At 56.0% G+C, this 27857-nt stretch overlaps 1 protein-coding gene across 5 annotated transcripts in view; it reads right to left on the bottom strand.

Moving 5' to 3' along the window:
- The window catches only part of parp3 (poly (ADP-ribose) polymerase family, member 3), a 79180-nt gene that overhangs the window by 20408 nt on the left and 30915 nt on the right, over positions 1-27857 (bottom strand). For all 5 annotated transcript variants that reach the window (XM_086001252.1, XM_086001253.1, XM_086001249.1 and 2 more), the window contains 6 exons: positions 23458-23643; positions 22569-22704; positions 20170-20393; positions 11057-11215; positions 9409-9495; positions 7356-7533 (listed from right to left, as the gene is read on the bottom strand). In XM_086001252.1, coding sequence (XP_085857378.1) covers positions 7356-7533; positions 9409-9495; positions 11057-11215; positions 20170-20393; positions 22569-22704; positions 23458-23643 — 970 coding nt within the window. The remainder of the gene's footprint in view (positions 1-7355; positions 7534-9408; positions 9496-11056; positions 11216-20169; positions 20394-22568; positions 22705-23457; positions 23644-27857) is intronic.

Genomic DNA, 27857 nt, shown 5'->3' with positions numbered 1-27857 from the left:
GGGAGAGTCAGGACCTTCAGGAGAGGAGGGAGTAAATCCAACCGTCCCCCAGGGAGAGTCAACGACCTTCAGGAGAGGAGGGAGTAAATCCAACGTCCCCCAGGGAGAGTCAGGACCTTCAGGAGAGGAGGGAGTAAATCCAACCGTCCCCCAGGGAGAGTCAGGACCTTCAGGAGAGGAGGGAGTAAATCCAACTGTCCCCCAGGGAGAGTCAGCACCTTCAGGAGAGGAGGGAGTAAATCCAACTGTCCCCCAGGGAGAGTCAGCAGCTTCAGGAGAGGAGGGAGTAAATCCAACCGTCCCCCAGGGAGAGTCAGCACCTTCAGGAGAGGAGGGAGTAAATCCAACCGTCCCCCAGGGAGAGTCAGCACCTTCAGGAGAGGAGGGAGTAAATCCAACCGTCCCCCAGGGAGAGTCAGGACCTTCAGGAGAGGAGGGAGTAAATCCAACCGTCCCCCAGGGAGAGTCAGGACCTTCAGGAGAGGAGGGAGTAAATCCAACCGTCCCCCAGGGAGAGTCAGGACCTTCAGGAGAGGAGGGAGTAAATCCAACCGTCCCCCAGGGAGAGTCAGGACCTTCAGGAGAGGAGGGAGTAAATCCAACCGTCCCCCAGGGAGAGTCAGCACCTTCAGGAGAGGAGGGAGTAAATCCAACCGTCCCCCAGGGAGAGTCAGGACCTTCAGGAGAGGAGGGAGTAAATCCAACCGTCCCCCAGGGAGAGTCAGGACCTTCAGGAGAGGAGGGAGTAAATCCAACCGTCCCCCAGGGAGAGTCAGGACCTTCAGGAGAGGAGGGAGTAAATCCAACCGTCCCCCAGGGAGAGTCAGGACCTTCAGGAGAGGAGGGAGTAAATCCAACCGTCCCCCAGGGAGAGTCAGGACCTTCAGGAGAGGGAGGGAGTAAATCCAACCGTCCCCCAGGGAGAGTCAGGACCTTCAGGAGAGGAGGGAGTAAATCCAACCGTCCCCCAGGGAGAGTCAGGACCTTCAGGAGAGGAGGGAGTAAATCCAACCGGTCCCCCAGGGAGAGTCAGGACCTTCAGGAGAGGAGGGAGTAAATCCAACCGTCCCCCAGGGAGAGTCAGGACCTTCAGGAGAGGAGGGAGTAAATCCAACCGTCCCCCAGGGAGAGTCAGGACCTTCAGGAGAGGAGGGAGTAAATCCAACCGTCCCCCAGGGAGAGTCAGGACCTTCAGGAGAGGAGGGAGTAAATCCAACCGTCCCCCAGGGAGAGTCAGGACCTTCAGGAGAGGAGGGAGTAAATCCAACCGTCCCCCAGGGAGAGTCAGGACCTTCAGGAGAGGAGGGAGTAAATCCAACCGTCCCCCAGGGAGAGTCAGGACCTTCAGGAGAGGAGGGAGTAAATCCAACCGTCCCCCAGGGAGAGTCAGCACCTTCAGGAGAGGAGGGAGTAAATCCAACCGTCCCCCAGGGAGAGTCAGGACCTTCAGGAGAGGAGGGAGTAAATCCAACCGTCCCCCAGGGAGAGTCAGCACCTTCAGGAGAGGAGGGAGTAAATCCAACCGTCCCCCAGGGAGAGTCAGGACCTTCAGGAGAGGAGGGAGTAAATCCAACCATCCCCCAGGGAGAGTCAGCACCTTCAGGAGAGGAGGGAGTAAATCCAACCGTCCCCCAGGGAGAGTCAGCACCTTCAGGAGAGGAGGGAGTAAATCCAACCGTCCCCCAGGGAGAGTCAGGACCTTCAGGAGAGGAGGGAGTAAATCCAACCGTCCCCCAGGGAGAGTCAGCACCTTCAGGAGAGGAGGGAGTAAATCCAACCGTCCCCCAGGGAGAGTCAGCACCTTCAGGAGAGGAGGGAGTAAATCCAACCGTCCCCCAGGGAGAGTCAGGACCTTCAGGAGAGGAGGGAGTAAATCCAACCGTCCCCCAGGGAGAGTCAGCACCTTCAGGAGAGGAGGGAGTAAATCCAACCGTCCCCCAGGGAGAGTCAGGACCTTCAGGAGAGGGAGGGAGTAAATCCAACCGTCCCCCAGGGAGAGTCAGGACCTTCAGGAGAGGAGGGAGTAAATCCAACCGTCCCCCAGGGAGAGTCAGCACCTTCAGGAGAGGAGGGAGTAAATCCAACCGTCCCCCAGGGAGAGTCAGGACCTTCAGGAGAGGAGGGAGTAAATCCAACTGTCCCCCAGGGAGAGTCAGGACCTTCAGGAGAGGAGGGAGTAAATCCAACCGTCCCCCAGGGAGAGTCAGGACCTTCAGGAGAGGAGGGAGTAAATCCAACCGTCCCCCAGGGAGAGTCAGGACCTTCAGGAGAGGAGGGAGTAAATCCAACCGTCCCCCAGGGAGAGTCAGGACCTTCAGGAGAGGAGGGAGTAAATCCAACCGTCCCCCAGGGAGAGTCAGGACCTTCAGGAAAGGGAGGGAGTAAATCCAACCGTCCCCCAGGGAGAGTCAGGACCTTCAGGAGAGGAGGGAGTAAATCCAACCGTCCCCCAGGGAGAGTCAGCACCTTCAGGAGAGGAGGGAGTAAATCCAACTGTCCCCCAGGGAGAGTCAGGACCTTCAGGAGAGGAGGGAGTAAATCCAACCGTCCCCCAGGGAGAGTCAGGACCTTCAGGAGAGGAGGGAGTAAATCCAACCGTCCCCCAGGGAGAGTCAGGACCTTCAGGAGAGGAGGGAGTAAATCCAACCGTCCCCCAGGGAGAGTCAGCACCTTCAGGAGAGGAGGGAGTAAATCCAACCGTCCCCCAGGGAGAGTCAGCACCTTCAGGAGAGGAGGGAGTAAATCCAACCGTCCCCCAGGGAGAGTCAGGACCTTCAGGAGAGGAGGGAGTAAATCCAACCGTCCCCCAGGGAGAGTCAGGACCTTCAGGAGAGGAGGGAGTAAATCCAACCGTCCCCCAGGGAGAGTCAGGACCTTCAGGAGAGGAGGGAGTAAATCCAACCGTCCCCCAGGGAGAGTCAGGACCTTCAGGAGAGGAGGGAGTAAATCCAACCGTCCCCCAGGGAGAGTCAGGACCTTCAGGAGAGGAGGGAGTAAATCCAACCGTCCCCCAGGGAGAGTCAGGACCTTCAGGAAAGGGAGGGAGTAAATCCAACCGTCCCCCAGGGAGAGTCAGCACCTTCAGGAGAGGAGGGAGTAAATCCAACCGTCCCCCAGGGAGAGTCAGCACCTTCAGGAGAGGAGGGAGTAAATCCAACCGTCCCCCAGGGAGAGTCAGCACCTTCAGGAGAGGAGGGAGTAAATCCAACCGTCCCCCAGGGAGAGTCAGGACCTTCAGGAGAGGAGGGAGTAAATCCAACCGTCCCCCAGGGAGAGTCAGCACCTTCAGGAGAGGAGGGAGTAAATCCAACCGTCCCCCAGGGAGAGTCAGGACCTTCAGGAGAGGAGGGAGTAAATCCAACCGTCCCCCAGGGAGAGTCAGGACCTTCAGGAGAGGAGGGAGTAAATCCAACCGTCCCCCAGGGAGAGTCAGCACCTTCAGGAGAGGAGGGAGTAAATCCAACCGTCCCCCAGGGAGAGTCAGGACCTTCAGGAGAGGAGGGAGTAAATCCAACCGTCCCCCAGGGAGAGTCAGGACCTTCAGGAGAGGAGGGAGTAAATCCAACCGTCCCCCAGGGAGAGTCAGCACCTTCAGGAGAGGAGGGAGTAAATCCAACCGTCCCCCAGGGAGAGTCAGGACCTTCAGGAGAGGAGGGAGTAAATCCAACCGTCCCCCAGGGAGAGTCAGGACCTTCAGGAGAGGAGGGAGTAAATCCAACTGTCCCCCAGGGAGAGTCAGCACCTTCAGGAGAGGAGGGAGTAAATCCAACCGTCCCCCAGGGAGAGTCAGCACCTTCAGGAGAGGAGGGAGTAAATCCAACCGTCCCCCAGGGAGAGTCAGGACCTTCAGGAGAGGAGGGAGTAAATCCAACCGTCCCCCAGGGAGAGTCAGCACCTTCAGGAGAGGAGGGAGTAAATCCAACCGTCCCCCAGGGAGAGTCAGGACCTTCAGGAGAGGAGGGAGTAAATCCAACCGTCCCCCAGGGAGAGTCAGCACCTTCAGGAGAGGAGGGAGTAAATCCAACCGTCCCCCAGGGAGAGTCAGGACCTTCAGGAAAGGGAGGGAGTAAATCCAACCGTCCCCCAGGGAGAGTCAGGACCTTCAGGAGAGGAGGGAGTAAATCCAACTGTCCCCCAGGGAGAGTCAGCACCTTCAGGAGAGGAGGGAGTAAATCCAACTGTCCCCCAGGGAGAGTCAGGACCTTCAGGAGAGGAGGGAGTAAATCCAACCGTCCCCCAGGGAGAGTCAGGACCTTCAGGAGAGGAGGGAGTAAATCCAACCGTCCCCCAGGGAGAGTCAGCACCTTCAGGAGAGGAGGGAGTAAATCCAACCGTCCCCCAGGGAGAGTCAGGACCTTCAGGAGAGGAGGGAGTAAATCCAACCATCCCCCAGGGAGAGTCAGGACCTTCAGGAGAGGAGGGAGTAAATCCAACCGTCCCCCAGGGAGAGTCAGCACCTTCAGGAAAGGGAGGGAGTAAATCCAACCGTCCCCCAGGGAGAGTCAGGACCTTCAGGAAAGGGAGGAGTAAATCCAACTGTCCCCCAGGGAGAGTCAGGACCTTCAGGAGAGGAGGGAGTAAATCCAACCGTCCCCCAGGGAGAGTCAGCACCTTCAGGAGAGGAGGGAGTAAATCCAACCGTCCCCCAGGGAGAGTCAGGACCTTCAGGAGAGGAGGGAGTAAATCCAACCGTCCCCCAGGGAGAGTCAGGACCTTCAGGAGAGGAGGGAGTAAATCCAACCGTCCCCCAGGGAGAGTCAGGACCTTCAGGAGAGGAGGGAGTAAATCCAACCGTCCCCCAGGGAGAGTCAGGACCTTCAGGAGAGGAGGGAGTAAATCCAACCGTCCCCCAGGGAGAGTCAGGACCTTCAGGAGAGGAGGGAGTAAATCCAACCGTCCCCCAGGGAGAGTCAGGACCTTCAGGAGAGGAGGGAGTAAATCCAACCGTCCCCCAGGGAGAGTCAGGACCTTCAGGAGAGGAGGGAGTAAATCCAACCGTCCCCCAGGGAGAGTCAGCACCTTCAGGAGAGGAGGGAGTAAATCCAACCGTCCCCCAGGGAGAGTCAGGACCTTCAGGAGAGGAGGGAGTAAATCCAACCGTCCCCCAGGGAGAGTCAGGACCTTCAGGAGAGGAGGGAGTAAATCCAACCGTCCCCCAGGGAGAGTCAGGACCTTCAGGAGAGGAGGGAGTAAATCCAACCGTCCCCCAGGGAGAGTCAGGACCTTCAGGAGAGGAGGGAGTAAATCCAACCGTCCCCCAGGGAGAGTCAGGACCTTCAGGAGAGGAGGGAGTAAATCCAACCGTCCCCCAGGGAGAGTCAGCACCTTCAGGAGAGGAGGGAGTAAATCCAACCGTCCCCCAGGGAGAGCCAGGACCTTCAGGAGAGGAGGGAGTAAATCCAACCGTCCCCCAGGGAGAGTCAGGACCTTCAGGAGAGGAGGGAGTAAATCCAACCGTCCCCCAGGGAGAGTCAGCACCTTCAGGAGAGGAGGGAGTAAATCCAACCGTCCCCCAGGGAGAGTCAGGACCTTCAGGAGAGGAGGGAGTAAATCCAACCGTCCCCCAGGGAGAGTCAGCACCTTCAGGAGAGGAGGGAGTAAATCCAACCGTCCCCCAGGGAGAGTCAGGACCTTCAGGAGAGGAGGGAGTAAATCCAACCGTCCCCCAGGGAGAGCCAGGACCTTCAGGAGAGGAGGGAGTAAATCCAACCGTCCCCCAGGGAGAGTCAGGACCTTCAGGAGAGGAGGGAGTAAATCCAACCGTCCCCCAGGGAGAGTCAGCACCTTCAGGAGAGGAGGGAGTAAATCCAACCGTCCCCCAGGGAGAGTCAGGACCTTCAGGAGAGGAGGGAGTAAATCCAACCGTCCCCCAGGGAGAGTCAGCACCTTCAGGAGAGGAGGGAGTAAATCCAACCGTCCCCCAGGGAGAGTCAGGACCTTCAGGAGAGGAGGGAGTAAATCCAACCGTCCCCCAGGGAGAGTCAGGACCTTCAGGAGAGGAGGGAGTAAATCCAACCGTCCCCCAGGGAGAGTCAGCACCTTCAGGAGAGGAGGGAGTAAATCCAACCGTCCCCCAGGGAGAGCCAGGACCTTCAGGAGAGGAGGGAGTAAATCCAACCGTCCCCCAGGGAGAGTCAACACCTTCAGGAGAGGAGGGAGTAAATCCAACCGTCCCCCAGGGAGAGTCAGCACCTTCAGGAGAGGAGGGAGTAAATCCAACCGTCCCCCAGGGAGAGTCAGCACCTTCAGGAGAGGAGGGAGTAAATCCAACCGTCCCCCAGGGAGAGTCAGCACCTTCAGGAAAGGAGGGAGTAAATCCAACCGTCCCCCAGGGAGAGTCAGCAGCTTCAGGAGAGGAGGGAGTAAATCCAACCGTCCCCCAGGGAGAGTCAGCAGCTTCAGGAGAGGAGGGGACTACATTTGGAAAACCCCTTCCTTTTGTAATAGAATCATAGAATGATACAGCACAGAAGGAGGCCGTTGTGTTTGTGCCGGCTCTTTGAAAGAGCTATCCAATTAGTCCCACTCCCCTGCTCTTTCCCCTAAACCCTGCACATTTTCCCCCTTCAAATATTTATCCAATTCCCTTTTGAAAGTTATTATTGAATCTGCTTCCACCACATTCCAGATCATAATAACTCGCTGCATAAATTTTTTTTCATGTTCCCTCTGGTTCTTTTGCCAATTACTGTAAATCTGTGACCTCTGGTTACTGACCCTTCTGCCACTGGTAACAGTTTCTCCTTATTTACTCTATCAAAACCCTTCATGATTTTGAACACCTCTATCAATATGCCCTTAGCCTTCTCTGCTCGAAGGAGAACAACCCCAGCTTCTCCAGTCTATCCACGTAATTGAAGCCTTTCATCTCTGGTACCTTTCTAGTAAATCTCTGCTGCACCCTCGCCAAGGCCTTGACATCCTTCCTAAAGGGTGGTGCCCAGAATTAGACACAATACTTCAGCTGGGACCTAACCAGTGTTTTATAATGGTTTAGCATAACTTCCTTGCTTTAGCACTCTATGCCTCTATTAATAAAGCCAAGGATCCCATATGCTTTACTAACGGCCTTCTCGACTTGTCCTGCCACCTTCAAAGACTTGTGTACATACACCCACATGTCTCTGTTCCTGCACCCCCTTTAAATTGTACCATTTAGTTTATATTGCCTCTCTACATTCTTACTAGCAAAATGTATCACTTCACACTTCTCTGCATTAAACTTAGACTGGAATATGGACAGACACTTGGCAGATGATGTCCTCCTGAAGTCTTCATATCCTCCTCATTGTTTACTACATTTCAGAGTTCGGTGTGATGATCAGGAATATATGAAGTCATACTGCTTTAATTACCGTATCCTACTGACTTGCTGTTTTCAGACGCAAAATAAATTCCACTTCCAACACGCCCCCCCGAGTGTGGCATGATCCGCAGCCCCGTTTTTAGGATGGCAGCGACAACGGCAATGTTGGTCCCGTGCCACAGGAGGCGGCGGTTCTCAATCTTATCGTGCCTCTTGAAACCCTCTGCCTAGAAACAGAGGAACAGTCTGCATTAGTGTCTGGGTGATGCCAGCACCTGCTCCTGGTGACACCGACACCCAGCTACCCTGGCATCCTGTCCCTGGTGACACCGACACTCAGCTCCCCTGGCATCCTGTCCCTGGTGATACCGACACTCAGCTCCCCTGGCATCCTGTCCCTGGTGACACCGACACTCAGCTCCCCTGGCATCCTGTCCCTGGTGGCACCAACACTCAGCTCCCCCGGCATCCTGCACCAGGTGACACCGACACTCAGCTCCCCTGGCATCCTGTCCCTGGTGACACCGACACCGCAGCTCCTCTGGCATCCTGTCCCTGGTGACACCGACACCTCAGCTCCTCTGGCATCCTCCTCCTGGTGACACCGACACTCAGCTCCCCTGGCATCCTGACCCTGGTGTCACCAACACTCAGCTCCCCTGGCATCCTCCTCCTGGTGACACCGACACTCAGCTCCCCTGGCATCCTCCTCCTGGTGACACCGACACTCAGCTCCCCTGGCATCCTGTCCCTGGTGACACCGACACCTCAGCTCCCCTGGCATCCTCCTCCTGGTGACACCGACACTCAGCTCCCCTGGCATCCTCCTCCTGGTGACACCGACACTCAGCTCCCCTGGCATCCTGACCCTGGTGACACCGACACCTCAGCTCCCCTGGCATCCTCCTCCTGGTGACACCGACACTCAGCTCCCCTGGCATCCTGTCCCTGGTGACACCGACACCTCAGCTCCCCTGGCATCCTCCTCCTGGTGACACCGACACTCAGCTCCCCTGGCAATGGATCACAGTTAGTCTTTTTGCTCTCGGTGTTGCCATCAAACACTACCAGGGCAGGTACAGCATGGGATAGATACAGAGTAAAGCTCCCTCTACACTGTCCCGTCAAACACTCCCAGGGCAGGTACAACACGGGTTAGATATAGAGTAAAGCTCCCTCTACACTGTTCCATCAAACACTCCCAGGGCAGGTACAGCACAGGTTAGATACAGAGTAAAACTCCCTGTACACTGTCCCATCAAACACTCCCAGGGCAGGTACAGCACGGATTAGATACAGAGTAAAGCTCCTCTACACTGTCCCATCAAACACTCCCAGGGCAGGGACAGCACGGGTTAGATACAGACTAAAGCCTCCTCTACACTGTCCCATCAAACACTCCCAGGGCAGGGACAGCACAGGTTAGATACAGAGTAAAGCTTGTTCTACACTGTCCCATCAAACATTCCTAGTGTTTGACCCACTGCACCATCCAGTCCCCAGTAAAATGCCAGACTGAACAATTCTTTAAAAGCAGAACTTCTGGTGTTAATTCCACTCTAGCTGCCCAGTGGAATCCTCCCAGTGATTCATTCTTGGAGTGTGGACTAAGCATTGCTCAAGCAAGACGCAAGTGGCCTGTAGGGTGTATTTTACAAACGACAAGGTCACGTCACAGACTGTCTAGTTGGACTGTGTCTCCTCCCATCTCCTAATCATTCTCTCACGTTTTTACCTTCAACTACTTAACCCCGATTCTGTGTTCATGGAATACCCTGTTAACTATTATTCAATTGATTTTATTCGCCTTCTTTCTGGAGGAGATTTTCCGTGCCGCACTCTTTTCTTTCCTTTCTGTCTTGATGAAGCTTTGACCCAAACCTTACCTTCTGACTGGTCCTCGCCACCCCCCCCCCCCCCGCCCCCCGGCGGGACATCACTTCCTACAGCCCGGTCAGGAGTGCGCAGAGCAGTTTCTGGCCAATAGCAGCAAAGACCCTGGCGGCACTTGCGTCAGCAGGTCCGTTGGTGCCTTCACTCCCCGTGTGACGGCAGCCACCGTTACCGGGGTCACCGCGTTTGTCCTCCACCTGCAAGCTCACCTCTCCATTTCTGTTCGTCTTCCAGATGTTGAGGATTTTCAGCATTCCACGGCTACCGCCAGTCACATCTACGTATTTCTTAATCATCTGCGAGGAAACAAAAAGTCAGATGGGTCCCATAAGAAAAGCGGGGTTGGGGGGTGGGAGTGGTGGCAATTCGGGTTACTATCAATGGCAGGTGGCAGTGAGGAGCTGGCAATGAAAGCAATTCCTTTCCTCCCCACCCCCCCGCCATCAACAGAGCTTAAACAAGGTGGCCACAGAGATTGTCTGTGGTGTAGGAGGATGGTTGGAGGCCCCCTGCCCTCTCAGGTGAATGTAAAAGATGCCCTGGCACTATTTTGAAGAAGAGCAGGGAAGTTCTCCCCAGTGTCCCGGCCAATATTTATCCCTCAATCAACATTACTAAAACAGATTACAGGAAACTTTGTGCTATCCGGAGGTTGAATGTCCGGCAGCTTCGATCTAACGGCAGAAATCAGCAGCCGTTTTGGTTAGGTTTTTTTTCTTCTCCTAGCATTCTTTTCACAGGCAGGCTCTGGAAAGCGTCTTTGTAGCTTAGCAACAGCTTCAGAGACGCTTCCAAGCCACGGGCCGAGTGTTGACAAGCTGTTGCTGAGCAACAGTGTTTGTGGTCAGATACGGCAGGCTCTGGAAGGTGTCTCTGTATCTTAGCAACAGCTTCAGAGACGCTTCCAAGCCACAGGCCAAGTGTTGGCAAGCTGTTGCTAAGCAACAGTCTTTGTTGTCAGATACGGAGATGAAAAGCTCCTATCTGATAACATTGACGCTGGTCTATCCGGAAGTTTTGAGGCAACGGCAGCAGCTCGGTCCCGTGGGTGCCGGATAGCACAAAGTTTCCTGTATCTGGTCATTATCACATCACTGTTTGTGGGAACTTGCTGTGCAGAAATTGGCTGCCGCGTTTCCCACATTACAACAGTGACTCCACTTCAAAAGCACTTCATTGGCTGTAAAGCGCCTCGAGACGTCCGGTGGTTGTGAAAGGCGCTATATAAATGCAAGTCTGTTTTTTTACTGATGCGGAGCAAAAACTGCTGACCAGCCAGAATGGTCTGTATGAAACTCAAATATTGACTCCAGTACACACCCAGGCCTAGAGATTTCTGGGACTCCACTTGCCGGTGGAACTGCAGTGGAGCAGAATCCCCACCCACTCTCACCCTAGGCTGGTGAAATCATCCCGAATCCCAGGACCGGGGTCACTTGCATATCCAGAGTGGTCTGCCACCGCCAGTGAAGGGCGCTCAGCGCCTGCACAGGCCCAACCTGACCCGCTACCCTCCCCTACCCACCTCCTCCCCTCCCCCCGGCCCCACCCCCCCCCCTCCACCTCCCCCCTCCCACCTCCCCCCCTCCAACCTCCCCCTCCCCACCCACCTGCCACCGCCCCACACCCACCTCACCCTCTCCCCCACCTGCCCCCTCCCCCACACACCCCTCCCCCCACCTCACCCCCTCCCAACCCCCCCCACCCCTCCCCAACCCACCTCCCCCCGCCCCACCTCACCTCCCCCCGCCCCATCTCCCTCCTCCCCCTTCGAAGTGAGATGGGGTTCAGGATAATGTAAGGTAAGGTGGGGTTTGGGGGTAATTTACTGGATGGGAGGGGCAGTCCTAGTTTTACCTTGAATTCTTCAGTACTGGGCAGCAGCGGAGAGAGCTCACACTTCAGCAGATTATAGTCTTCATCCAGCGGATGTGGCACCATCTCAATTTCTTCCATCTCGGTCTTCTGCCCCTTCTCAGCTTGAAGACTCTGGGCAAGTTCAATATCGGCGAGCACCTGGCGATTTAGATAGAAGTTTGCAAGTTAGATAAAAGGGATGGGGTGAGAAGGCGGGGGTCGAGGGATGGGGTGAGAAGGCGGGGTCGAGGGATGGGGTGAGAAGGCGGGGGTCGAGGGATGGGGTGAGAAGGCGGGGGTCGAGGGATGGGGTGAGAAGGCGGGGGGTCGAGGGATGGGGTGAGAAGGCGGGGTCGAGGGATGGGGTGAGAAGGCGGGGTCGAGGGATGGGGTGAGAAGGCGGGGGTCGAGGGATGGGGTGAGAAGGCGCGGTCGAGGGATGGGGTGAGAAGGCGGGGGTCGAGGGATGGGGTGAGAAGGCGGGGGTCGAGGGATGGGGTGAGAAGGCGGGGTCGAGGTGGTCGAGGGATGGGTGAGAAGGCGGGATCGAGGGATGGGGTGAGAAGGCGGGGGTCGAGGGATGGGGTGAGAAGGCGGGGTCGAGGGATGGGGTGAGAAGGCGGGGTCGAGGGATGGGGTGAGAAGGCGGGGTCGAGGGATGGGGTGAGAAGGCGGGGTCGAGGGATGAGTTCAGAAGGCGGGGGTCGAGGGATGGGGTGAGAAGGCGCAGGTCGAGGGATGGGGTGAGAAGGCGGGGTCGAGGGATGGGGTGAGAAGGCGGGGTCGAGGGATGGGGTGAGAAGGCGGGGTCGAGGGATTAGGTCAGAAGGCGGGGTCAAGGGATGGGGTGAGAAGGCGGGGTCGAGGGATGAGTTCAGAAGGCGGGGGTCGAGGGATGGGGTGAGAAGGCGGGGTCGAGGGATGGGGTGAGAAGGCGGGGTCGAGGGATGAGTTCAGAAGGCGGGGGTCGAGGGATGGGGTGAGAAGGCGCGGTCGAGGGATGGGGTGAGAAGGCGGGGTCGAGGGATGGGGTGAGAAGGCGCGGTCGAGGGATGGGGTGAGAAGGCGTGGTCGAGGGATGGGGTGAGAAGGCGGGGTCGAGGGATGGGGTGAGAAGGCGCGGTCGAGGGATGGGGTGAGAAGGCGCGGTCGAGGGATGGGGTGAGAAGGCGCGGTCGAGGGATGGGGTGAGAAGGCGGGGTCGAGGGATGGGGTGAGAAGGCGCGGTCGAGGGATGGGGTGAGAAGGCACGGTCGAGGGATGGGGTGAGAAGGCGGGGTCGAGGGATGGGGTGAGAAGGCGCGGTCGAGGGATGGGGTGAGAAGGCGGGGGTCGAGGGATGGGGTGAGAAGGCGCGGTCGAGGGATGGGGTGAGAAGGCGGGGGTCGAGGGATGGGGTGAGAAGGCGCGGTCGAGGGATGGGGTGAGAAGGCACGGTCGAGGGATGGGGTGAGAAGGCGGGGTCGAGGGATGGGGTGAGAAGGCGGGGTCGAGGGATTAGGTCAGAAGGCGGGGTCGAGGGATGGGGTGAGAAGGCGCGGTCGAGGGATGGGGTGAGAAGGCGGGGGTCGAGTGATGGGGTGAGAAGGCGCGGTCGAGGGATGGGGTGAGAAGGCGCGGTCGAGGGATGGGGTGAGAAGGCGCGGTCGAGGGATGGGGTGAGAAGGCGGGGTCGAGGGATGGGGTGAGAAGGCGCGGTCGAGGGATGGGGTGAGAAGGCGCGGTCGAGGGATGGGGTGAGAAGGCGGGGTCGAGGGATGGGGTAAGAAGGCGCGGTCGAGGGATGGGGTGAGAAGGCGCGGTCGAGGGATGGGGTGAGAAGGCGCGGTCGAGGGATGGGGTGAGAAGGCAGGGTTGAGGGATGGGGTCAGAAGGCGGGGGTCGAGGGATGAGGTCAGAAGGCGGGGTCGAGGGATGAGGTGCGAAGGTTGTCTGAGGAAAACACGGGCACAAGAACAAGATGGCTGCCAAGTAAAATTGACTTGCATAACCCATCAACTCAACGGGTTTTTGAGCAGCGGCAGCGCTGAGGAGGCAGCACGATATAAAGCAGCGGGAGGCGAGGACAATGCGGGCCTGGGTGGCAGCACCGAGGAGGCAGCAAGATATAAAGCAGCGGGAGGCGAGGACAGTGCGGACCTGGGCGGCAGCACCGAGGAGGCAGCAAGATATAAAGCAGCGGGAGGCGAGGACAGTGCGGACCTGAGCGGCAGCAAGATATAAAGCAGCGGGAGGCGAGGACAGTGCGGACCTGGGCGGCAGCACCGAGGAGGCAGCAAGATATAAAGCAGCGGGAGGCGAGGACAGTGCGGACCTAGGCGGCAGCACCGAGGAGTCAGGATATCTCCAGCAAGTTCAAAAACAACAATAAAAAACGGAGTGACATCACAGGACAGCAGGTACGTTTTTTCTCTAGGCGAAGACAGTGGTTTAAACTAGGAGAGGGAAACTATAACACACTTTATTAAATTGAAAACTTAACTCGATAAGCTAATTAATAACTGTAAATAAATTGTTGAACAAAGATTTTAAATAAATAAAACAAGGTTCGACTAAGATATGGCAAAGCAGGTTGTGTGTCTGGACTGCAGTATGTGGGAGTTTGTGGACAGTGAGACAGTGCCAAGCGAACACATCTGCAGTAGATGTCTGTGTCTCGAATCTCTCTGGCTCAGTCATTGAGCTGGAGTGCAAATTGGAGACACTAACACATAAGGGAGGGGGAGGAGTATCTGGACAGTATGCTCCAGACTTTACTCACACCTCGTACAGAGGTGCAGGCTCAGAACGGGGTTGGTGTGACCGATAGTGTGTAGAGTAAGGGGAACCCAGGTGAGATAGAGAACGAGGATCCACAGAAACTGATCCTATTCAACAGGTACAGTGTACTTGCTACCTGTGAGAATAAGGATAAAGACTGTCGGAAGGACAGCCAGAATGCAGACCATGGCACTTTGAAGCAGGAGGCTGTCCAAATGGGGGAGGAGGAGGAGGGGAAGCGTAATGTGGTAGTTGTAGGGGGATTCAATAATTAGGGGGACAGACAGCATCCTTTATAAGCAAGATCGAGAGTCCCACATAGTACGTTGCCTACCTGGTGCCAGGATGAGGGACATCTCGAACAGGCTTGATAGGATACTATAGCAGAGCACTTGGAAAACAGTGACAGGATCGGACGAAGTCAATATGGATTTACAAAAGGTAAATCATGCTTGACTAAGCTACTGGAATTTTTTGAGGATGTGACTGGTAGAATAGATAAGGGAGAACCAGTGGATGTGGTGTATTTGGGCTTTCAGAAGGCTTTCGATAAGGTCCCGCATAAGAGATTAGCGTGCAAACTTAAAGCACATGGGATTGGGGGTAAGGTACTGACTTGGATAGAAAACTGGATGGCAGACAGTAAGCAAAGAGTTGGAATAAACAGGTCTTTTTCCGAGTGGAAGGCAGTGACTAGTGGGGTACCGCAGGGATCGGTGCTAGGACCCCAGTTATTCACAATATATATTAATGATCTAGACGAGAGAACTAGATGTAATATCTCCAGGTTTGCAGATGACACAAAGCTGGGTGGGCATGTGTGCTGTGAGGAGGATGTCGTAAAACTCCAGTACGATTTGGACAGGTTGGGCGATTGGGCAGATGCATGGCAGATGCAGTATAACGTGAATAAATGTGAGGTTATCCACTTTGGTGGCAATAACAGGAAGGCAGATTATTATCTGAATGGCAATAGATTGGGAAAAGGGGAAGTGCAACGATACCTGGGTGTCCTTGTGCACCAGTCGCTGAAGGTAAGCATGCAGGTGCAGCAGGCGGTTAAGAAGGCAAATGGTATGCTGGCCTTCATAGCGAGAGGATTCGAGTACAGAAGCAAGGATGTCTTGCTGCAGTTGTACAGGGCCTCGGTGAGACCACACCTTGAGTATTGTGTGCAGTTTTGGTCGCCTTATCTGAGGAAGGATGTTCTTGCCATGGAGGGAGTGCAGCGAAGATTCACCAGACTGATACCTGGGATGGCAGGAATGACGTATGAAGAGAGATTTGGTCGATTAGGCTTATATTCACTAGAGTTTAGAAGAATGAGAGGGGATCTCATTGAAATTTATAAAATTCTAACAGGACTAGACAGACTAGATGCAGGAAGGCTGTTCCCGATGGCCGGGGAGTCCAGAACCAGGGGTCACTGTCTAAGGATAATGGGTAAGCCATTTAGGACTGAGATGAGGACGAATTTCTTCACCCAGAGTGTGGTGAACCTGTGGAATTCTCTACCACAGAAGACAGTTGAGGCCAATTCATTAAATATATTCAAGATTAGATATATTTCTTAAGGCTAAAGGGATCAAGGGATATGGGGAGCAAGCAGGGGCAGGGTACTGAATTTGGATGATCAGCCATGATCACATTGAATGGCAGAGCAGGCTTGAGGGGCCGAATGGCCTACTCCTACTCCTATCTTCTATGTTTCTATGAGAGGGAGGGGGAGGACTCAGTCGTCATGGTCCATGTTGGGACCACAACACAGAGAAGAGTAGGCAAGAGGTCCTGTTTGGGGAGTACCAGGAACTAGGAACTAAATTAAAGTACAGGACCTCAAGGGTTATAAACTTTGGATTATTACCTGAGCCACATGCAAATTGGCGTAGGGATAAGCAGATTAGAGAGGTGAATATGTGGCTAAAGGAGTGGTATAGGAAAGAGGGGTTCCATTTCACGGGGCACTGGCACGTATTGGGACAGGAAGGAACTGTACTGTTGGGACGGGCTCCACTGAACCGGTCTGGGACCAGGGTCCTAGCGGAAAGGATAAATAGGGCGGTCACAAGGATTTAACCTAGTAAATGGGGGGGGGGGGGGGGGGGGCGGGGAGAAGGACTCAGGTGGAAATTGTAGGACAAATAGTTCAAAAACAAACCAAAGGGAAGAGAGTAGAGTAACAGTCAGAAATTGTGCTTTAGGCACTACAGGTAAAAGGAAAACAAAGATGTAAAGTGATTAAACCAAGAGAGAAATAAGAAACATGAGAAAACACATTAGGGCTGAAGGACAGGCTGGGTGTGTGGCCCAAATAAGCGTTCTTTATAGAAATGCATGGAGTATAAGGAATAAATTGAATGAACTGCAGGCGCAAATTCAACTTGGAGGGTATGACATGGTAGCCATTACTGAGACGTGACTGTAAGACGGTCAGGACTGGGAACTAAATATACCAGGTTATAAGGTTTACAGGAAAGATAGGGAAAATGGCAGAGGGGGAAGAGTAGCCTCAGTGATTAAGGATTAAATCACTTCAATGACAAGAGAGGATTAACGAGAGATAAGCAGGTAGTGGAGACTTTATGGGTAGAATTAAGAAATAGGAAAGGATATAAGACTGTAGTGGGAGTTGTGTATAGGCCCCCTGGTAGCAGCTGTGAAGTGCTAGATTGTATAAATGCAGAGATTAGACAAGTGTGCAGCAAAGGCAGAGTGGTTTTAATGGGGATTTTAACTTTCATATAGATTGGGATAAGCAGACTAGCACCTGTCAGAAAGGTAGTGAATTTCTTGAGTGTGTCCAGGAATGTTTTCTACAACAATATGTCCGAGAGGCATCAAGGGGGCATGCCATATTAGATTTAGTAATGAGTAATGAGCCAGATTTAGTTAACAGCCTAACTGTGCGTGAACATTTATCCAATAGCGATCATAACATGATCGAGTTCAACGTAACATTTGAAATGGAGAAACGCGAAACAGCTACTAAGATTCTAGATTTAGGTAAGGCCGACTTCAACGGGATGAGACAAAGACTGTCCACAGTAAACTGGGAAAATCTGTTAATGTGTAAAATGACAGATCAGTGGGAGATGTTCAAGAAAGAATTCAAGGTGATACAGAACCAGTTTATACCCTTGAGGGGCAACATAAGAACATAAGAAGTAGGAGCAGGAGTAGGCCATACGGCCCCTCGGGGCTGCTCCGCAATTCAATAGGATCATGGCTGATCTGAACCTAGACTCACATCCACTTCCCTGCCCGCTCCCCGTAACCCCTAATTCCCTTATCAGCTAGGAAACTGTCTATCTCCGTTTTAAATTTATTTAATGTCGCAGCTTCCACAGCTCTCTGAGGTAGCAAATTCCATAGATTTACTACCCTCTGAGTGAAGAAGTTTCTCCTCATCTCAGTTTTGAAAGGGCAGCCCCTTATTCTAAGATTATGCCCCCTAGTTCTAGTCTCACCCATCAGTGGAAACATCTTCCCCGCATCCACCCGATCAAGCCCCCTCACAATCTTATATGTTTCGATAAGATCGCCTCTCATTCTTCTGAATTCCAATGAGTAGAGGCCCAACCTACTCAACCTTTCCTCATACGTCAACCCCCTCATCTCCGGAATCAACCGAGTGAACCTTCTCTGAACTGCCTCGAGAGCAAGTATATCTTTTCTTAAATATGGAAACCAAAACTGTACGCAGTATTCCAGGTGTGGCCTCACCAGTACCCTGTATAACTGAAGCAAGACTTCCCTGCTTTTATACTCCAGCCCCCTTGCAATAAAAGCCAAGATTCCATTGGCCTTCCTGATCACCTGCTGTACCTGCATACTAACCTTCTGTGTTTCATGCACCAGGACCCCCAGATCCCTTTGTACTGTAGCACTTTGCAGTTTCTCTCCATTTAGATAATAACTTGCTCTTTGATTTTTTCTGCCAAGGTGCATAACCTCACACTTTCCAACATTATATTCCATCTGCCAAATCTCTGCCCACTCACTTAGCCTGTCTATGTCCTTTTGCAGGTTTTTTATGTCCTCCTCACTCACTGCTTTCCCGCCCATCTTTGTATCGTCGGCAAACTTGGATATGTTGCACTTGGTCCCTTCCTCCAAATCATTAATATAGATTGTAAAGAGTTGGGGTCCCAGCACTGACCCCTGTGGAACACTACTAGTCACTGATTGCCAACCCGAGAACGAACCATTTATCCCCACGCTCTGTTTGGCAAGAGCGCTACTTGCCAAAAAGAACAGCCATGGACGACTAAAGAGGTGAGAGACAGCATAAAACTAAAAAAACACACACAAATACAAAAAATAGCACAGATCCTGATGAATGGGAAAGATAAAGAACAGCAAAGAGTGACAAAACAGATAGTAGAAGCTAGAATAAGGGAGTATGAAAAGAAACTTGCAAAGGATATCAAAATCAACACAAAGAATTTTTACAATTATATTAGGAAAAAGAGGGTAGTCAGGAGCAATGTGGGCCCCTTAAAAACTGAAATTGTCAATGCTAATAAGGAAATGGCGGACATGTTGAATAATTACTTTGTGTCAGTATTTACAGTGGAGGAAGAGGATAGCATGCCGGAAATCCCAAGGAAACTAATATTGAATCAGGGACAGGGACTCAATAAAATTAATGTAAGTAAAATAACAGTAATGAAGAAAATAATGGCACTAAAGAGTGACAAATCCCCAGGACCAGATGGTTTCCATCCCAGGGTTTAAAGGAAGCAGGTGAGCAAATTGCAGATGTCCTAAATATAATCTTCCAAAGTTCTCTCGATTCAGGAACCGTTCCTTTAGATTGGAAAATTGCACATCACTCCACTATTTAAGAATGGGGAGAGAGGGAAACCAGGGAATTATAGGCTAATTAGCCTAACATCTGTTGTGGGAAAATGACTAGAGTCTATAATTAAGGGTAGGGTGACCGAACACCTCGAAAATTTTCTGTTGATCAGAGAGAGCCAGCATGAATGTGAAAGGTAGGTCATGCCTGACAAACCTGATTGAATTTTTTGAGGAGGTGACTGAAGTAGTGGACAGGGGAATGTCTATGGATGTTATTTATATGGACTTCCAGGATACATTTGATAAAGTCCTTCATAAGAGACTGTTAACTAAAGTTGAAGCCCATGGATTTGAAGGCAAATTATTGACCTGGTTAGGAAATTAGCTGAGCAGCAGGAGACAGAGAGTAGCGATAATGGGCAAGTACTCTAATTGGCAGGATGTAACTAATTATGTCTCGCAGGGATTTGTGATGGGGCCTCAACTATTCACCGTATTCATTAATGACTTAGATGATGTGGTAGAAAGCCACATATCCAAATTTGCCGATGACACAAAGATAGGCGGCATTGTAGGCAATGTAGATGAAAGCATAAACTTACAAAGAGATATTGGCAGATTAAGTGAATGGGAAAAATGGATTTCAATGTAGACAAATGTGAGGTCATTCAATTTGGACCTAAAAAGGATAGAACAGGGTACTTTCTAAATGGTGAAAAGCTAAAAACAGTGGAGGTCCAAAGAGACTTGGGGGTCCAGGTACAGAGATCATTAAATGTCATGAACAGGTACAGAAAATAATCAAAAAGGCAAATGGAATGCTGGCCTTTATATCCAGAGGACTAGAGTACAAGGGGGTAGAAGTTATGCTGCAGCTATACAAAGCCCTGGTTAGACCACACCTGGAGTACTGTGAGCAGTTCTGGGCACCACACCTTGGGAAGGATATATTGGCCCTGGAGGGAGTGCAGCGTAGGTTTACCAGAATGATACCCGGACTTCAAGGGTTAAATTACGAGGCGAGATTACACAAATTAGGGTTGTATTCGTTAGAATTTAGAAGGTTAAGGGGTGATCTGATCGAAGTTTTCAAGATATTAAGGGGAACAGATAGGGTAGAGAGAAACTATTTCCGCTGGTTGGGGATTCCAGGACTAGGGGGCATAGTCTAAAAATTAGAGCCAGACCTTTCAGGAGTGAAATTAGGAAACACTTCTACACACAAAGTGTGGTAGAAGTTTGGAACTCTCTTCAGCAAACGGCAATTGATGCTAGATCAATTGTTAATTTTAAATCGGAGATTGATAGCTTTCTGTTAATGACAGGTAAGGGATATGGGCCAAAGGCCAAAGTTAGGTTGCAGATCAGCCATGATCTCATTGAATGGCAGAACAGGCTCGAGGGGCTCAATGGCCTACTCCTGTTCCTATGGAGTATGACAGCAAGAGACACTGAAGTGCCTTGTCTCTGCCCGATGCCTGCTTAGAGTGTCCAGGCTGATATTAGTACCAAAACATGGCACAGTTTGGCCTACATTCAGTAACATTTACCAGCAGCATGTCTTTTTTGGCTTGGACCACTTCTGAAGTATCGATCACGGGGGGTCTCTGGCGCCCAAAGTAGTGAGGAATGATAGTGTAGAACTTTGAGGACAGCTCTTCCAGCTGCTTTTTGTTGCGGGACTGCTTCAAGGCCTCCTCCATCTTATCCAACACATCAAAACCCTTGGCAATTTGCTGCTTGCTCAACTTGCCAAGAGGCATCTTCTTCAGATCTGATGGGACCAATAGCAAACAGAACAATCATTAGAACAGGACAGCAGCCTTCTCCTTGCTCCTTTCCTGAAGGGGTTTGCCAGGAAAAGGGCCCACTACCCTGCCCGGTAACTCGCCAAGTGGTCTCTCTGTACGTGAGCTCACAGTAAGGAGGCTGAAGAGCAATACCACCCTCACCAAACACACACGCTTGCAAAAAATGGGACCAATGGATAGCAATCAGGGCAGGGACCCTCACTGAAATGTCCTATCCCTAGTCCAGGCTGACTGAGGCCGATTCCAGTGCCCCACTTCCACCTCAGCCGAGATTACTTAACTCAGCACTGACCAGGGATTGAACCTGGAACCTTCTAGGTCCCCATGCTCAATTTTTTAGCCATTGATGCCAATCAGCAAAGATGTTGTTCAGAGCTTTTGGAAGAAATAATTGGGTGGGATAACTGTTTCTTCTCAGCAAAGGTTAAGAGGAGATCTGATAGAGGGATTCAAAATTTATGAGGGGTTGTGATAAAAACTATTTCACTGACCGGTGAGTCAGTAATTGGAGGACACAAAGTTAAGATTACCACCAAAAGAATGAAGGTTCTGATGAAAGCTCATTGACCTGAAACGTTAACTCTTTCTCTCTCCACAGATGCTGCCTGACCTGCTGAGTGTTGCCAGCATTTTCTGTTGTTATTTCAGATTTCCAGCATCCGCAGTAGTTTGTTTGTGTATTAGTGTCAAAAGGTGTTGAATTCAGGACAGTTGTCTAGGAACTGCCAAACTCATTTGATGTTGGACCTTACAGCCGCCAGACTTTCATCCTGATAAGGAAGCGCCTCCGGGTGCTCCGGTTTCCTCCCACAGTCCAAAGATGTGCGGGTGAGGTTGATTGGCTATGATAAAATTGACCCTTAGTGTTAGGGGGATTAAATACGTGGGGTTACGGGGATAGGGTGGGATATGTGTTGGTGTAGGGGTTACGGGGATCGGGTGGGATATGTGTCGGTGCAGGCTCGATGGGCCGAAATGGCCTCTATCTGCAGTGTGGGGTTTCTGTGATTCTGTGAAAATATATCAACCCAGGTCCCGGATGTGAGAAGTCAATGTCCAAACCACTAGAATACCCGCTCCCTCAGTATATTATCTTTCAATTTTAAACAAGAGAAAAAGGAAGAACTTGCATTTCTATAGTGCCTTTCACAGGACATCCCAAAGCACTTTACAGCCAATTAAGTACTTTTGAAGTGTAGTCACTGTTGTAATGCAAGAAATACAGTAGCCAATTTGTGCACAGCAATGAAATAATGACCAGATAATCTGTTTTAGTGATGTTGGTTGATATTGGCCAGGACACAGGGGAGAACTTCCTCCTCTCTCCTTCGAAATAGTGGGATCTTTTACATCAATCCGAGAGGGCAGACGGAGCCTCAGTTAAACTTCTCATCTGAAAGACAGCACCTCCGACAGTGCAGCTCTCCCTCAGTACTGCACTGGAGTGTCAGCCTAGATTTTAGGCTCACGTCTCTGGAGTGGGGCTTGAACCCACGACCTTCTGACTCAGGCAAGAGTGCTACCCATTGAGCCGCGGCTGACACCTAACCTCCCCAACAGTGTAAATGGGAAGGATCCCAGCGCTCAAATGAATTGCAGGACTGCTCCAGCCCAAAGGAGTTGCGCAATGTAACTGCAGCATTGTCGAATCGCCAGGTCCTTGTACTTGTAAAGTCTCAAAACAGATCTTACCACCAACTATTCTGTAGATCAGGTGCTCAGAGTCCTTGTCAGTACAGGACAGTGTAACGATGGGGATGTTGTCCGCACGTGTAGAGTAGATAGTTTCCTCGTAGTAGGGGGGGGCTGGAGATACATCATCTACATTCTGTAAGTCACGGCTGAGACACAATGGAACCTTAGAGGGGGTACACTACTGTACAAAGCTATTGAGTCAAAGTGAGGAGTAGCGTAATTTATGAAGTACAAGTAGATGCCAAGCAGGAGAGGAGAGCCAGATCTTCTGGGCACCTCTGTCATGAACTTTAGGACCAGGGAATAAGTTCAATAGTCCAGGTCTCTGGCTCCACCTTAATTTGAAGTTCAATGTTCTGGTCTATCAGGCTGTGACTACTGCATTCGAACAGAACTAACCCCTGCTTCCTAATTAGAATGTGAAACTAGGGCGAAGGACTTACCGAGGTTCATGGATTGCATTTGCTCGTTGAACATATCGTGGCTGAAGAGGAGGGTGATCAGATCCTGGGTTGGTTTGTCTAAAGTGCAAGGTTGGGCTTTCTTAGTCACCACAGAGCCTCCATCCACAGTATCAGTCTGCAATCAGACAAGGCATGGCATAAGGATTCTCCCATTCGTCACTCCCTCCTAGTAGACAAGACCCACCACTCCCCTCGTCCAGTCCTGCTTTTGGAACCTTCCCACCACGCCCGTTCCTCCAACTATCAGGACCATCCTCTTGGTGTCTCCATCTTGTGGTGTGATGAGCCATTCCTCTCTCACCTCTAACCTTTAACTCTCCATCACAATCTTTTCATATCTCTGGACTGTGTTGAAATCAAGATTCTGTACGCTGTCTCCTACTCCAACCCATTCTTTCCATGGACCTCAAACATTCTCGCATCCCTCGTGCAATCTGCCAGTTTTTTTTGAAACCCAGAGCCTCCCGATTAACCTCTCGATTTATCTCATCTCTTTTCAACCTTGGTCCTCGTCTGCACTGCGGGCCTTCAAACCTTCAATCAAATGTCTCCAATTAAAAATAAACTTTTTTTTTTGTCTTCACAACCTGGGCAATAATCAATCAGATGGGGTCTGTCATGGGTGGACCATCCGTTCTGACAGATTGCCACCCCAGCGATTAACAAGGAAATCTACCCCAACCTTTCTATCATCCTCTTACCGCCTCTTCTCGACATAGCTCTCGCTGCGCAATGCCCTGCTGAAACAGACCGTTAGATTCCAGTCAATTAAACCAACCACAACCAATTCTAGAAGGTGTGAGGCCTGCACAGCCCCACACCAAACCAAGGCAGGTCAAAATTGGACGCAAACACAGGTTTGACCTACCTTCATAACCATCGCTTCCTCATAGCCGTGCTGGACTTCAATCATTGTGTATTTGCCAGGATGTGCGACGAAGGAATCTCTGTTTCCCCAGTCATTCTTGGTCTTGTCTTTGAACTTCTTTTCAAAATCCTTCATAGCATAATTCAGGGCAACTGGAGGACTCAGATTATTTTGGCCAGTTTCTCCCTAACCAGGAGAGAGAGCGAGCGAGAGGGAGGGAGAGCGAGCGCGAGGGGGAGGGAGAGAGCGAGCGAGGGAGAGAGCGAGCGAGGGGGAGGGAGAGAGCGAGCGAGGGGGAGGGAGAGAGCGAGCGAGGGGGAGGGAGAGAGCGAGCGAGGGGGAGGGAGAGAGCGAGCGAGGGGGAGGGATGAGAGCGAGCGAGGGGGAGGGAGAGAGCGAGCGAGGGGGAGGGAGAGAGCGAGCGAGGGGGAGGGAGAGAGCGAGCGAGGGGGAGGGAGAGAGCGAGCGAGGGGGAGGGAGAGAGCGAGCGAGGGGGAGGGAGAGAGCGAGCGAGGGGGAGGGAGAGAGCGAGCGAGGGGGAGGGAGAGAGCGAGCGAGGGGGAGGGAGAGAGCGAGCGAGGGGGAGGGAGAGAGCGAGCGAGGGGGAGGGAGAGAGCGAGCGAGGGGGGAGGGAGAGAGCGAGCGAGGGGGAGGGAGAGAGCGAGCGAGGGGGAGGGAGAGAGCGAGCGAGGGGGAGGGAGAGAGCGAGCGAGGGGGAGGGAGAGAGCGAGCGAGGGGGAGGGAGAGAGCGAGCGAGGGGGAGGGAGAGAGCGAGCGAGGGGGAGGGAGAGAGCGAGCGAGGGGGAGGGAGAGAGCGAGCGAGGGGGAGGGAGAGAGCGAGCGAGGGGGGAGGCGAGGAGAGAGCGAGCGAGGGGGAGGGAGAGAGCGAGCGAGGGGGAGGGAGAGAGCGAGCGAGGGGGAGGGAGAGAGCGAGCGAGGGGGAGGGAGAGAGCGAGCGAGGGGGAGGGAGAGAGCGAGCGAGGGGGAGGGAGAGCGAGCGAGGGGGAGGGAGAGCGAGCGAGGGGGAGGGAGAGCGAGCGAGGGGGAGGGAGCGGGCGAGGGGGAGGGAGAGCGGGCGAGGGGGAGGGAGAGCGGGCGAGGGGGAGGGAGAGCGGGCGAGGGGGAGGGAGAGCGGGCGAGGGGGAGGGAGAGCGGGCGAGGGGGGAGGGAGAGCGGGCGAGGGGGAGGGAGAGCGGGCGAGGGGGAGGGAGAGCGGGCGAGGGGGAGGGAGAGCGGGCGAGGGGGGAGGGAGAGCGGGCGAGGGGGGGGGAGAGCGGGCGAGGGGGGGAGAGCGGGCGAGGGGGGGGAGAGCGGGCGAGGGGGGGGGGAGAGCGGGCGAGGGGGGGGAGAGCGGGCGAGGGGGGGGGTAGGGCGGGCGAGGGGGGGGTAGGGCGGGCGAGGGGGGGGAGAGCGGGCGAGGGGGGGGAGAGCGGGCGAGGGGGGGAGAGCGGGCGAGGGGGGGAGAGCGGGCGAGGGGGGGGGGAGAGCGGGCGAGGGGGGGAGAGCGGGCGAGGGGGGGAGAGCGGGCGAGGGGGGGGAGAGCGGGCGAGGGGGGGAGAGCGGGCGAGGGGGGGGAGAGCGGGCGAGGGGCGGGAGAGCGGGCGAGGGGCGGGAGAGCGGGCGAGGGGGGGAGAGCGGGCGAGGGGGGGGAGAGCGGGCGAGGGGGGGAGAGCGGGCGAGGGGGGAGAGCGGGCGAGGGGGGGAGAGCGGGCGAGGGGGGGAGAGCGGGCGAGGGGGGGGAGAGCGGGCGAGGGGGGGAGAGCGGGCGAGGGGGGGAGAGCGGGCGAGGGGGGAGAGCGGGCGAGGGGGGGAGCGGGCGAGGGGGGGGAGCGGGCGAGGGGGGGGAGCGGGCGAGGGGGGGGAGCGGGCGAGGGGGGAGAGCGGGCGGGGGGGGAGAGCGGGCGAGGGGGGGAGAGCGGGCGAGGGGGGGAGAGCGGGCGAGGGGGAGGGAGAGCGGGCGAGGGGAGGGAGAGCGGGCGAGGGGAGGGAGAGCGGGCGAGGGGGAGGGAGAGCGGGCGAGGGGGAGGGAGAGCGGGCGAGGGGGAGGGAGAGCGGGCGAGGGGGAGGGAGAGCGGGCGAGGGGGAGGGAGAGCGGGCGAGGGGGAGGGAGAGCGGGCGAGGGGGAGGGAGAGCGGGCGAGGGGGAGGGAGAGCGGGCGAGGGGGAGGGAGAGCGGGCGAGGGGAGGGAGAGCGGGCGAGGGGGGGAGAGCGGGCGAGGGGGGGGAGAGGGGGGAGCGGGCGAGGGGGGGGGAGAGCGGGCGAGGGGGGGAGAGCGGGCGAGGGGGGGAGAGCGGGAGAGGGGGGAGGGGGGGAGAGCGGGCGAGGGGGGAGAGCGGGCGAGGGGGGGAGAGCGGGCGAGGGGGGGAGAGCGGGCGAGGGGGGGGAGAGCGGGGGGAGAGCGGGCGAGGGGGGGGAGAGCGGGCGAGGGGGGGGAGAGCGGGCGAGGGGGGGGAGAGCGGGCGAGGGGGGGGGAGAGCGGGCGAGGGGGGGGAGAGCGGGCGAGGGGGGGGAGAGCGGGCGAGGGGGGGGGAGAGCGGGCGAGGAGGGGGGAGAGCGGGCGAGGTGGGGGGAGAGCGGGCGAGGTGGGGGGAGAGCGGGCGAGGGGGGGAGAGCGGGGAAGAGCGGGCGAGGGGGGGAGAGCGGGCGAGGGGGGGGAGAGCGGGCGAGGGGGGGGAGAGCGGGCGAGGGGGGGAGAGCGGGCGAGGGGGGGGAGAGCGGGCGAGGGGGGGGAGAGCGGGCGAGGGGGGGAGAGCGGGCGAGGGGGGGAGAGCGGGCGAGGGGGGGGAGAGCGGGCGAGGGGGGGGGGGAGAGCGGGCGAGGGGGGGGGAGAGCGGGCGAGGGGGGGGGGAGAGCGGGCGAGGGGGAGGGAGAGCGGGCGAGGGGGAGGGAGAGCGGGCGAGGGGGAGGGAGAGCGGGCGAGGGGGAGGGAGAGCGGGCGAGGGGGAGGGAGAGCGGGCGAGGGGGAGGGAGAGCGGGCGAGGGGGAGGAGAGCGGGCGAGGGGGAGGGAGAGCGGGCGAGGGGGAGGGAGAGCGGGCGAGGGGGAGGGAGAGCGGGCGAGGGGGAGCGAGAGCGGGCGAGGGGGAGCGAGAGCGGGCGAGGGGGAGGGAGAGAGCGCGAGGGGGAGGGAGAGAGCGCGAGGGGGAGGGAGAGAGCGCGAGGGGGAGGGAGAGAGCGCGAGGGGGAGGGAGAGAGCGCGAGGGGGAGGGAGAGAGCGCGAGGGGGAGGGAGAGAGCGCGAGGGGGAGGGAGAGAGCGCGAGGGGGAGGGAGAGAGCGCGAGGGGGAGGGAGAGAGCGCGAGGGGGAGGGAGAGAGCGCGAGGGGGAGGGAGAGAGCGCGACGGGGAGGGAGAGAGCGCGAGGGGGAGGGAGAGAGCGCGAGGGGGAGGGAGAGAGCGCGAGGGGGAGGGAGAGAGCGCGAGAGGGAGGGAGAGAGCGCGAGAGGGAGGGAGAGAGCGCGAGAGGGAGGGAGAGAGCGCGAGAGGGAGGGAGAGAGCGAGAGGGAGGGGAAAAACGGGAGGGGGGAGCGGAGGGAGGGAGCAAGAGGGAGGGTGGGGAGGGACAGGAGGGGGAGGGACGGGAGAGGGAGGGAAGGAGGGAGGGGGAGGGAAGGAGGGAGGGAAGAGGAAAAAGGGAGGAAGGGAACAAGAGGGAAGGAGAGGGAGGGAGCAAGACAGAGGAAGGGAAGGGGGGAGGGGAAGGGGGGGAAGGGAAGGGAAGGGGGGGAGGGAGCGTGGGGGTAGGGAGCGGGGGGGGGGAGGGAGCGGGGGGGGGAGGGAGCAGGGGGGGAGGGAGCAGGTGGGGGGAGGGAGCGGGGGGGGAGGGAGCGGAGGGAAGGGGGGGAGGGAAGGGGGGGAGGGAAGGGGGGGAGGGAAGGGGGGGAGGGAAGGGGGGGAGGGAAGGGGGGGGAGGGAAGGGAAGGGGGGGGGAGGGAAGGGAAGGGGGGGGGAGGGAAGGGGGGGGGAGGGAAGGGGGGGAGGGAAGGAAGGGGGGGGGAGGGAAGGGGGGGGAGGGAAGGGGGGGAGGGAAGGGGGGAGGGAAGGGGGGGGAGGGAAGGGGGGGGAGGGAGCGGGGGGGGGAGTGAGCGGGGGGGGGGAGGGAGCGGGGGGGGGAGGGAAGGGGGGGAGGGAAGGGGGGGAGGGAAGGAAGGGGGGGAGGGAAGGGGGGGGAGGGAAGGGGGGGGAGGGAAGGGGGGGGAGGGAAGGGGGGGGGGAGGGAAGGGGGGGGGAGGGGGAAGGGGGGGGGGAGGGAAGGGGGGGGAGGGAAGGGGGGGGAGGAAGGGGGGGGGGAGGGAAGGGGGGGAGGGAAGGGGGGGGAGGGAAGGGGGGGGGAGGGAAGGGGGGGAGGGAAGGGGGGGGAGGGGGAAGGGGGGGGAGGGAAGGGGGGGGGAGGGAGAGGGAAGG

The sequence above is a fragment of the Somniosus microcephalus genome, chromosome 11 (assembly GCF_052327205.1).
Source record: "Somniosus microcephalus isolate GS21.2 chromosome 11, FLI_Smic_1.0, whole genome shotgun sequence".
NCBI lineage: Eukaryota > Metazoa > Chordata > Chondrichthyes > Squaliformes > Somniosidae > Somniosus > Somniosus microcephalus.
The sequence above is the reverse complement of the archived record's forward strand: the minus strand, read 5'-3'. Positions and strand labels throughout refer to the sequence as shown.